This window comes from Parasteatoda tepidariorum, chromosome 5, assembly GCF_982258835.1.
Source record: "Parasteatoda tepidariorum strain Cologne lab strain chromosome 5, Ptep-v5.0, whole genome shotgun sequence".
NCBI lineage: Eukaryota > Metazoa > Arthropoda > Arachnida > Araneae > Theridiidae > Parasteatoda > Parasteatoda tepidariorum.
This window is the reverse complement of record NC_141759.1, coordinates 70,041,199-70,053,561: the sequence shown is the minus strand read 5'-3', so window position 1 is coordinate 70,053,561 and position 12,363 is coordinate 70,041,199. Positions and strand designations below refer to the sequence as shown.

The 12,363-nt window shown below is 31.4% G+C and overlaps 1 protein-coding gene across 1 annotated transcript; it reads left to right on the top strand.

Moving 5' to 3' along the window:
• The first annotated feature begins 2,248 nt into the window (after positions 1-2,248).
• Positions 2,249-9,003, top strand: LOC147809481 (uncharacterized). The gene is made up of 3 exons (XM_087162836.1): positions 2,249-2,479; positions 5,545-7,473; positions 7,687-9,003. Exons 1-3 carry the CDS (start codon positions 2,249-2,251, stop codon positions 9,001-9,003), a joined length of 3,477 nt encoding a protein of 1,158 aa, XP_087018962.1.
• The last annotated feature ends 3,360 nt before the right edge of the window (positions 9,004-12,363 follow it).

Sequence of the window (12,363 nt, the reverse complement as noted above, 5' to 3'; positions counted from 1 at the left end):
GAGAATGACTTCAGCTAGACACTTGCTGCATTATCATTGCCAGGAACAAGAGACCTGCACTAGATGCTCATGTAGTTGAGAAGCGAATCATCAAAATTGGAATGCTTTCTAATTTTAACCAAAACCAAGTGTATGATTTGAAAAGCCACTGTTTTGAAGAGGAAATGGAAAATATGATTGAAGAGTATGCGGTCGGCTCTTTAATCATTGTCCCATACTGCGAAAAAAAAGAAGGCACATTTATATGCAGCGCAAATTACTTTGATAAACAAAGACGATTTAGATGTTAAAGTATTTAAAGAACATGGGACGAAAATTGATTTATGCATAAATTTCCTGAGAACGAAGATAAGATGTGACATTGGCAAGTTAGATATAAAACCTCTTCTAAAACAACCTAATTTTCAAATTGTTGAAATTTTAACTGATTCTTACGTAAATATTAATTCTGTTTACCTGTTACATTCTGTTTATCATTTACATATTAATAAAACATTTTTTAAATAAAGACTTTCTTCCACTAAACTTTTTGTCATTCCGTCACGGTCATTCCGTCACAGCAAATAGATATTAACAACTGCTAGCCAACCTGAGGTTAATTTTCCAAATTCACAATTTACATTGCTTACACATTATACTAAAAGTAAAAAATAGTTCAGGAAAATAATAGTTGCAAAATTCACAGAAACTACCAGTTCTAAGCGGCATGCCGAAAGCTTGGTTGCCAAAATGTCATTCCGTCACACAAGTAAAAAGTTCATAAAATTAAGAATAAAAAAAATACAAAATTCTTTTTTTTTAGTTTATGAATCACATTATACCAATAATAATGATATGCATGAGAAAAAATCATGTTTATTTGAAATTAGATGCATAGAAACTTCAATTAATTGTCATCATGCAAGTCAAAATGTCATTCCGTCACAAATGGAATTGCCCTATATATATATATATATATATATATATATATATATATATATATATATATATATATATATATATATATATATATATATATATATATATATATATATATATATATATATATATATATATACAGAGCTTATCCACAGTTCCCTGATATTACTGAGATGGCCTAGGCTGTAAATAGCACATGCGCGGCGGCGCAGAAGAAGAGACAAGCAAGCTACTGCTCAGCCTTCCCCTAGGATATAGTTCTGAATTTATACCTAAAAGAAAAATTAATCTCTCCTAATAAACTACAGAATTTATGTAATTGTTGATAACAATAGTTTGCTAGATATTTCATAATTGAAAACTAGTAACTGTACTAGCTCACTTCTTCATGTTTGATCACAAAACTGCTATTTTCACTACATGTTATTTTCTCGCATTTTACCCACGTTAATTATTTACTATGCAGATTGTTATTACTTATTAGAATATTGGGCAGAATGAAATTAAATACGATTTCAAGTTTATATGACTATTTGTTTCAAGGTTATGAGCTTTTTCATGCAGCTGTTTATGGTTCACTACTTCAAAAATGTGTGAATTTCGGAAATCTTAAATATTTTAGAAATAAGTCAGTATAGTATGCAATTTTAATACTGAATTGAATAAAATCAATTGCAAATAAAAACATTTATTGTTGAAAGTAATATGCATTATTTTGAGTTTCATCCTATGGGATGTGTATTTATATTTAAACAAGTGTTTGTAACAACTACTTATTAGTTTTATTCTGCTCGGTATTATAAGTTATATAGGAGATATTATACTCAACTTATTTTAAAAGTATTGTTTCAAATCATTCTCTCTTAGACATTTTCCTCACATAAAATTACTCACAACTTTAAAATAAATGCTCCTTATCAGCTTGTAATTTGTTCTATTCGATTTAGTGTAAAAAAAGAATAAAAATTGGTACATAACTGTTAAGTGACGCCAGAGGGCGTATGGGCCAGAGGGAAAATAGTAGTAGTAGTAGAAGTAGACGTTTGTAACTGCAGCGATGAACCATCGCCACATCTCTCAATAAAATTGTTTTGTTTGAAAAAAAGAAGAAAGCTATTGTAAGTGCATGAAGTACCTACTTTCCTTGCAGAAACATTGATTGATCGACCCTTGCTGGTCCATGTAATTCTTTCATACAAATTAAATATTAAGTTTATTGTTACAGTCCTCTTTTCGTAATTTAGAATATTTCAAACACACTGACTCGATTCAGAAGTAATCGAAACGCACATAATGGTCCACGCCTAGCCGGAACTTTGAACAAATAAAAATGGATATTAAGACAGCGAATCGTCAGTGTGGAGCTTTGAAAGCTAAATTAACAAATTTAGAACATTATGTTACGTCAATTAAAGCAATGTCTGCGGTGGAAGAGAAACCAACGCTCATTGAATTAAATCATAAACTGGATAATCTCAAGAAATTTGAAACTGATTTGGAAAATCTACGGCTACAATACTACAAAATTGCAAAAGATGAAGATATACACTACCGGTCAAAAGTTTGCGAAAATTTTGAAATCTGCAAAAAAAGTTATAAATTCAAATGTTCATAGAACTGCGAAAAATCATTCAAATGGCATGAAAATTTGATATGTTCTAAGGTGAACTCTCTACAGTTAGTTACATATAATCAAATTGCAATACTTTGTTTTTTGCGAACTGAATCCAGCTTTTCATCATGAGTTGTTTCTATGGTGAAAAAAGTTGTTAAGTTTGAACACTTGCCAAACTTGCAAAAAAAAAAATTTTGTGCTTTCTGTTAATAGAAAATAGTTATTTGAACAGTTCTATGTTAGTCCTCAAAATTTCAAATCGATTTGATTTTTTTTGACGAAGTTATAGAATTTTGAAAAACATGTGTACTTTTCTCGATTTTTAAGCATTCCACATTTGCGGTCCTTTGGTCTATACATCTTCGACCAAAGAACTTTTTAATTTTAATGTTTTCTATATTTTCAAATAATTAATATTGATTATAAAACAAATATTCTTATTTATTATTGTAATTATTGTTACTACAAGGAACTTATTATGAATATAATTAAAACAATATCTCATAGATGTCACATTTCATCTAAAATTTGTTTGTTCTTGCAAAGTCAGTTATGGGAATCGAAGTCAGTTATGGGACATTTTACAACAGGAATGGAACTCTATATCACTTGAAGTGATTAATGGTTTATTAGAACGAATGCTATGCATATGTAAGGCTATAATAAAAGCAAAAGGTGGATGGTTCGAGGAATCTAAGATTTAAATGTTAATTTAATTACAAAATACGAATAAGAATATGTTAAATATTTGACCAGTTGTAAATAAAATAGTTTAATAAAAATGCAAATTTTTTATACTATTGTTATTATTTTTTTAGAATTATTTATGTAATTATTGTTATAACTTTTTAATTTAATTTAATATAAAGTAAAAATATCACAACAAAACTAATACAGGTAAGCAATAAATATAAACAATAAATATAAACAATAATAATTACAATAATGAATAAGAGTATTTGTTTTATGATAAATATTAATTATTTGAAAATATAGAAACATAAAAATTAAAAAGTTCTTTGATAGAAGATGTATAGACCAGAAGACTGCATATGTGGAATGCTCAAAAATCGAGAGAAGTACACATGTTTTTCAAAATTCTATAACTTCGTCAAAAAAAATCAAATCGATTTGAAATTTTGAGGGCTTACGTAGAACTGTTCAAATAACTATTTTCTATTAACAGAAAGTACAAAAAATATTTTTTGCAAGTTTGGCAAGTGTTCAAACTTAACAACTTTTTTCACCATAAAAACAATCCGTGATGAAAAGCTGGATTCAGTTCGCAAAAAACAAAGTATTGCAATTTGATCATATGTAACTAACAGTAGAGGGTTCACCTCAGAACATATCAAATTTTCATGCCATTTGAATGATTTTTCGCAGTTCTATGAACATTTGAATTTAGGCCTTTTCTTTGCAGATTTAAAAATTTTCGCAAACTTTTGACCGGTAGTGTAGAAGAGATCGATTCATCCCTGTTGGAGATTGAAGAAAGAATAAACAAAACACAGATAAGTCTTCTTTTATTAATTCAAAGTGTATCTAACTGTACTGGAATAAAAGATAAAAACATTAATGAAGATAAACCAAAACTATTTAATTCTTCTTTACCTACTATTCCTTTACCTATGTTTAATGGTGATTATGAAGAATTTAATAATTTTAAGTTAGCTTTTGAAAACTTAATCAATTGTCATACTTATTTATCAGATGCACAAAAGTTATTTTATTTACGCTCATGTTTACAAGGTAAAGCAAAACTAATTGAAACCAGTGAAGATACTTATGTTTCATTAATGAAAGCTTTAACCGAACGATTTGAAAATAAACGTGTTTTAATTGATACGCATATAAACAATATAATTAATTATCCTTCTATGATTAATGAAAATGCAAAGAGTTTACGGGATCTTTTAGACAGTGTAAACAAAAATATCAGATCTTTGAAATTGCTTAATTTTGAAAGAAATAGCCTTTCGGATGCATTGTTTATAAATATAATAATTCCGAAACTAGATAAAAATACCAGAATCCAATTTGAACTAACGTTAGAAACACAAGATATCCCGTCTTTAGACGATTTGTTGTTATTTATGGGAAAAAGAAGTCATGTTTTGGATTCTATCGATAGAAATGTACTAGCTAAAACCTCTACCCCTATGAATAAACTTTCTAGTAATTCATTTCAACGATCAAAAAGCGCATTACTTAATTCTCAACCTAATGAATGTGTTATATGTAAAGATATTTCCCACGCTATTTATCAATGCTCCATTTTTAAAAGTTATAGTGTTTCAGAAAGATATGAACTTGTAAAGAAAAATAAATTATGCATAAATTGTCTTCGCCCAAATCATACTGTAGCTTTTTGCAAAACGAAAACAAAATGTTTCTGTAAAAAATCTCACCATTCAATGCTTCACCGGGATAATAATTATTTCACTTCGCCCACTCAATCTACGATTCCCGATGTGAAGGTCGCTCCCCCCTCTGCCCCTCCTTCATCAAATATTGAAACCGCAAGCTCGGCGCTTCTCACGTCTGGAAATTCAAATTTTGTTTTGATTAATACTGCTATAATTTACATCCAAGATTCGCATAATAAAAAAATACCCTTGAGAGCTGTTCTCGATTCTGCAGCCCAATCGAATTTTATTTGTAGTGAAGCAGCAAATATTCTAGGAATAAAAAAGGAAAAAATAAATATTCCGATTAGCGGATTAAATGACAGTTCTTTCAGCGTTAAATCTATTATGACCACTCGTTTATCTAATTTAAATGATGATTTCAAACGCTGTGTGGATTTATTAATTGTTCCAAAAATAACTGGACTAACCCCTTCTAGAACTCTAAATCTTTCTGATTTGAAACTTCCCTCTAACGTAACATTAGCTGATCCTCATTTCTATGAACCAAATAAAGTACAGATATTATTGGGAGCTGAATTATTTTTCCATTTTTTAAAAGAAGGAAAGATTTGTTTAAAAACTAACAACTTAATTTTACAGAACACTTGTTTTGGTTACATTGTCTCAGGAAGTATTGATTATTCAAAAACGGAAACAAATCTATTTTCAAGTAATCTTTGTTTTTTGACTTTGGAAGATATAAATAATTCAATTAAAAAATTCTGGGAAATAGAAGCGATTGAGGAAAATAAAACAATCAGTGATGAATTGGCTTTTTGCAACAAACAATTTAAAGAAACACATTATCGAAAGGATGACGGACGATATGTTGTTCAAATGCCGTTAAATTCTGATAATGTAGAATTAGGTGATTCTAAAGCTTTGGCATCCTTGCGGTTAGAACAATTATGGAGAAAATTAGAAAAAAATCCTAATATGCAAAAACTTTATTCTGATTTTATGCAAGAATACGAAGATTTAGGCCACATGGTTGAAGTAACATCGGAAGATAATTTGAATTCGGATTTTGTACTTCCTCATCATGGTATTTACAGACCGGAAAACTCGAGTACTACTCTCCGCGTCGTTTTTAATGCTAGTGCTAAATCTACAAATCAAAAATCATTGAATGACTTTTTGCTTAAAGGAGGTATCATACAAGATGATTTATATTCTATTATGCTCAGGTTTCGAAAGCATTCTTATGCTTTTTCCGTGGACATAAAGAAAATGTTCCGTCAGATAGAAATTAACCCATCACAGACTCACTTGCAGAAAATTCTTTGGAAGAAAGGAAAGGATGAACCAGTTCGTGTTTATGAATTGAAAACGATTACATACGGAACTACTTGTGCTCCTTATCTTGCTCAAAAAACTCTCCAACAAATTGGCATCGATGAAAAAAGCAAATTTCCTCTTGCAGCTTCTGCAATACAAGATTTTTATATGGATGATTGCCTATCGGGATCATCTAATCTACAAGAAGCTAAAGATATTCAACGAGAATTGACACTAATGCTATCTTGCGGTGGAATGGAGCTCCACAAGTGGTGTTCAAATCATCCGGATCTGCAACTTGGGGATACGGAAATGTATCCATTTGATGATACACCAGAAGAAAAAAGTGTAAAGACTCTTGGAATGCAGTGGTTCACTTCTAGCGACAGCTTTGCTTACAAAGTTTCTGTGAATCCAAACCCATCCTATACGAAAATATCTGTTTTGTCCGAGATAGCTCGCGTTTTCGACCCACTAGGATTGGTTGGCCCTGTGATTTCAAAGGCAAAGATCTTCCTTCAACAACTGTGGTTGCTGAAAATTGATTGGCCTGATCCACTACCTCAATCCGCTGCTCAAGAATGGCATAAATTTGTATCAGCTCTTCCTCTACTCGAAAAGCTCAAGATTCCTCGTCATGTCATCATAAACAAAGCAAGTCAGATCTTTATTCATGGATTTGCAGACGCATCCGAATATGCGTATGGAGCTGTTGTTTACCTCCAAAGTATCTCTCTAAATGGTTCTATCTGCAGCCACCTTCTATGCAGTAAGTCAAGAGTTTGCCCATTAAAGACAATGACTATTCCTCGACTCGAGCTTTCAGCTTGCCTTCTGTTAGCTCACCTTGTTCGAAAATCTTTAACTGCTCTAAAGTTAGAGATAAACGGAGTGATGCAGTTTACTGATTCCACTATAGCGTTAGCCTGGATCAGGAGCTCTCCTCATTTATTAAAGACCTTTGTGAGTAACAGGGTTACTCAAATTCAGCATCTTACAGACACCTTTCAATGGAATCATATTTCATCTCAGAACAATCCTGCAGATGCCATTTCTCGAGGACTTTCTGTTCAAGAAATATTAGTGAATGATTTGTGGTGGAACGGTCCATCCCATTTGACTCAAAAAACTGACTTTCCACCACAAACAGCTGAGAGTGTGGCAGATACTCTCTATTTGCGTGAACTCAAATCTCCTAAAGACATTAATTTGAAAAAGTGCACTGCTCCTGATCCTAATGGCATTCAATCTGTTTCTCTAATTACCACCAATGATAGATCCTTTTTAGAACAAATTCTTAACCTTTCTAACAGTTTTGTTAAACTAATTCGAATTTTATCCTTTATTTTTAGATTTATTCGTAATTGTCATAATCCAATATCTAAAAATAACCTTAACCATTGAACCTTCTTAACCATTGAAGAGAACAAGCATGCAGAAAATTGGCTTCTGCTTTCATTGCAGTCAGGTGAGTTCCAAGAGGAATTTAAAAGGTTCAAACAAGGTGAACAAGTTCCATCTAGGAGTAAGTTATCTTGTTTAAATGTATTCTTGGATGAAAATTCTCTAATTCGTGTTGGTGGCAGACTTAGAAACTCTGATTTATCGAATAATAGTAAATTTCCCATTGTGCTGCCCAGCAAGCATAAATTAACTGATGTAATTTTGAATCATTATCATTTGAAGTATTTTCATTTAGGTGCACAAGCACTCTTGTTTCAAGTGCGACAGAAATTCTGGCCACTTAACGGCAGAAATAATTGTCGTAAAATTGTTCATTCTTGTGTGATTTGCTTTAAAAATAAGCCTGTAAGTGTTCAACAAATAATGGCCGATCTACCAAGGGAACGTGTCACTCCTAATTTTGTCTTTAATGTGACAGGGGTTGACTTTTGTGGCCCTTTTCTAGTAAAATTTAAGAATCAGCGTAAAGGAGTGTTAAATAAGATTTACGTAGCTGTTTTTATTTGCTTATGCTCAAAGGCTATACATCTTGATTTTGTTTCAGACTTAACCACTCAAGGATTTATAGCTTGTTTGAAACGTTTCTTTGGTAGACGAGGCAAGTGTTCGAAAATCATGTCTGACAATGGAAAGACATTTGTTGGAGTAAATGTGGAGATTAAAAAACTTTTGAAGCTTGTCACTTCCCGCGATGAAAACTTGTCTAACTTTCTCTCAAACGAGAATATTGTATGGGAATTTATACCCCCAAAATCACCTAATTTTGGGGGCCTTTGGGAAGCTGGGGTGAAGGCTTTTAAATTTCATTTCAAACGAGTGATAGGTGGCCAAAAATTGACACTTGAAGAATTTGTAACTATTCTAGCTGAAATAGAAGGAGTATTGAACTCCCGGCCCCTCATTCCATTGTCAGCAAACCTTGATGATTTTCGAACATTAAGTCCAGGTCACTTCAGAATTGGGAGACCAATAAATGGCCTTCAAGAATCACTACTTAGTGATATCAAGGAAACTCATTTGTCCAAATGGCAAAGGGTAACTAAATTTAGTCAACAAATTTGGCAATTGTGGAAGAAAGATTACTTGAATAATTTGCAGAGTCGAACCAAATGGAAATCTAGTAAGGACGATGTAAAACAAGGTACTCTTGTTTTAATGAAAAATGAGCAACTTCCTGCCACACAGTGGTCAGTTGGAAGAATAGTGGAAATATTTCAAAGTAGGGTTGGAAAAATAAGAATTGTAATTGTACGTATGCCTAATGGTAAAATTTTCAAGAGAAATGTCAGGGATATTTGTATATTACCTCTTGAATGAAAAAAAAATTGTTTTTCTTATGCGTATTCTTTTAGGAGAAATTATTTGAGTGCATTACTTTTGTTTATAATTATATGTATATTAATCAGCACATGTTATCCTATTGTATTTGTTCTCAATTTGTAATCATAGCAGAATTTAGTTGTTCATTATTTTTTATGATTCTAATAGTATTCATATGCTCTATGTACTCTATTGTTAGTTATATTGTTTATTGAAATTATGTAATTGAATTTCAATCGGGGGGAATGTTAAGTGACGCCAGAGGGCGTATGGGCCAGAGGGAAAATAGTAGTAGTAGTAGAAGTAGACGTTTGTAACTGCAGCGATGAACCATCGCCACATCTCTCAATAAAATTGTTTTGTTTGAAAAAAAGAAGAAAGCTATTGTAAGTGCATGAAGTACCTACTTTCCTTGCAGAAACATTGATTGATCGACCCTTGCTGGTCCATGTAATTCTTTCATACAAATTAAATATTAAGTTTATTGTTACAGTCCTCTTTTCGTAATTTAGAATATTTCAAACACACTGACTCGATTCAGAAGTAATCGAAACGCACATAACTTTAAAATTTCAATTTATTAAACTATTGTAGATTCTTGATTACATTGATTAAAAATTATTAAAATAACTATTTTTTAAGAAACTCTGATGTGATTGACAATAACATAAGTCCTTTTCAGAATCAGCGTCAAAAATTTAAAAAAAAAGCTGCTAGTTTCATGAAGTCTGACAAAAAGTTGAAAAATATAGACTAGGTTTATTGAGTTTAAAGATTTTTAAAAAAGAAAGGGAAGGAAATCTAATTATTAAACTTACAAGTACCATAATGTTACAGATGTATAGAAAAATAAAAAGTGTTAAAATTGCATAATAAGATTGGAATTATACAGGGTGTTTATAAAGTCCCGGACCCATTTTGATGTTTAATAACTCATAAAATAATAAAGATAGATTAAAATTAATAACATTAATGGTTAGATAGACTCAAAAAGTTTCATGACCCTTGTCAATGAACTTCCACGTGTGCCCCCTTTCGTCGCACGAAGAATATCAAGTCGATAGTCAATTTCACGAGAGGTAGCTTTCTTTTTTACAGAAAAGACAATCTCATCAGTCGTATACTTAGACATGTTGGAAAACTTCGTATTTCCACAACTAGAAGAGCTTCAGCCATATGTCTTTTTGCAACAAGATGGTGCACCAACTCATTGGGGTATCATCGTTCGTAGTTATTTGAATGACCATTTTACAGGAAGATGGATTGGGCGAGGAGGTCCAATTCCTTGGCCACCCAGATCACCTGATATAACGCCGCTGGACTTTTTTCTTTGGGGATTTATAAAGGACAATGTTTACAGGAGGATCGTGTCGAACATTGATGGCCTAAAAGCCAGAATTAAAACCGCAATAGCCTCTGTGGATGCCGACATGCTTGCCGCTACCTGGCGTGAAATTGACTATCGACTTGATATTCTCCGTGCGACGAAGGGGGCACACGTGGAAGTTCATTGATAAGGTTCATGAAAGTTTTTGAGTCTATCTAACCATTTATGTTTTTAATTTTGATCTACCTTTATTATTTTATGAGTTATTAAACATCAAAATGGGTCCGAGACTTTATAAACACCCTGTATATTTGAATTTCTGTAAATGTTGTTAATGGTAATACTGTCTTCAGTGTATTTTATTTTGTGGCTGTGATACATGTCATGCTTTTTAGCTACGAGGATTGAATAGAAATGGCAGAAGATATTTATCTGAAAAGGAAAATTAATTTCATCCAGTTAATTTAAATGATAAAAAAAGTACTTTTTAATATTTTAAGACCTGCCCCTATTATTGTAAATATGACTTTCTTACTAATTTATATTTTTTTTCCTTTTAGGTTCCAATAATTACAAGTTTCAACATGTAGACGGAAACAGTATTTAAAATAATTTTGTTGGTTTGTAAAAAAAGTGAAATTTTAGTTTTAAATAAAAGTACTTTGAATTTCAGCTGACTAATTATTTAAATTTGTAGTTTTATAGCTTTAAAAATTCAAGCACCTTAGACAACTATCTTCTAAAAATACGAGTATGAGTTCCCATAAATAATTTTTACTAACTGTAGAATTTGGATAAGTGTTATTTTAAGATGATTTAAATCAATCTATTAAAATTATAGAAGAATTATGCATTTGAAACTTTCTTTTATAGCTTAACAAAAGAAGCAATTACTGCCGAAGGTTTAATATTAAAAATTTCAGGTTGATAAATGATCTCTACTAGTGAAAAAAATGTAATGTACATTATTCTTCATATAATATATATAATATCTTTATATATATAATATATTTTTTATATAGTGAGTCTAAAAATTAATAAACTAGGTGGCCCGTAAAACATCTCACCTTCGTAAGTGCTAAAAAAAACATCTTTGGTTGATAAATTAATACTTCTAAAAATACAAAAATATACGAAATAATAGGTTACGAAATAATAACTTAAGGTAGAACATGGAATACATGGCGCTAATTAAAAATAACCTTTCCAATTGTTGAAAATACACTTCAGGTTGATTTATAACTACCAGAAGTGTAAAATGGCCCACCTTAGGTTGAAAAATATATACCTCTATAAGCATAAAATTATATACCTGAGGTTGAAGAATAATTACCTGAGGTAGAACAAAATACATTTGAGGTTGATTTATAACAACCAGAAGTGTAAAACGACACACCACAGGTTGATATATATATACCTCTACAAGCATAAAATTATATACCTGAGGTTGAAAAACAATTACCTGATGTCGAACAAAATACGCCTGAGGTAGATTTATAATAAGCTGAAGTGTAAAATGACACACCATAGGTTGAAAAATATCTACCTCTACAAGCATAAAATTAGATACCTGAGGTTGAAAAATAATTACCTGAAGTCGAACAAAATACACCTGTGGTTGATTTATAATAACCTGAAGTGTAAAATGACACACCTTAGGTTGTTGAATAAATACTTCCACAAGTGTAAAAAAATATACTTCAGGCTGAAACATATATACCTCTGGAGGTATATTTAAGGTATATTTGAGGTTGATTTTGAGGTATTCATTTGCACCCTTTTCAACCTTTACGACGTATTTAAACAACAACCTCCTTTATACCTTTAAAATATACCTCGTTTAAACCTCATTTATGCCTCGATTTTTTCATAAGGGATAGTACTGAAAGCCGGATGTAAAGCATCGGCTTCGATGAAGATAATTTTGTGATAATTTTTTTGATAATTCGGTGAGAATTCACCCGATTAGACATATGATACTCACTACGTGCTCTTGCGCGCCGAAGCCTATCAATTAAAACGTATTAGCG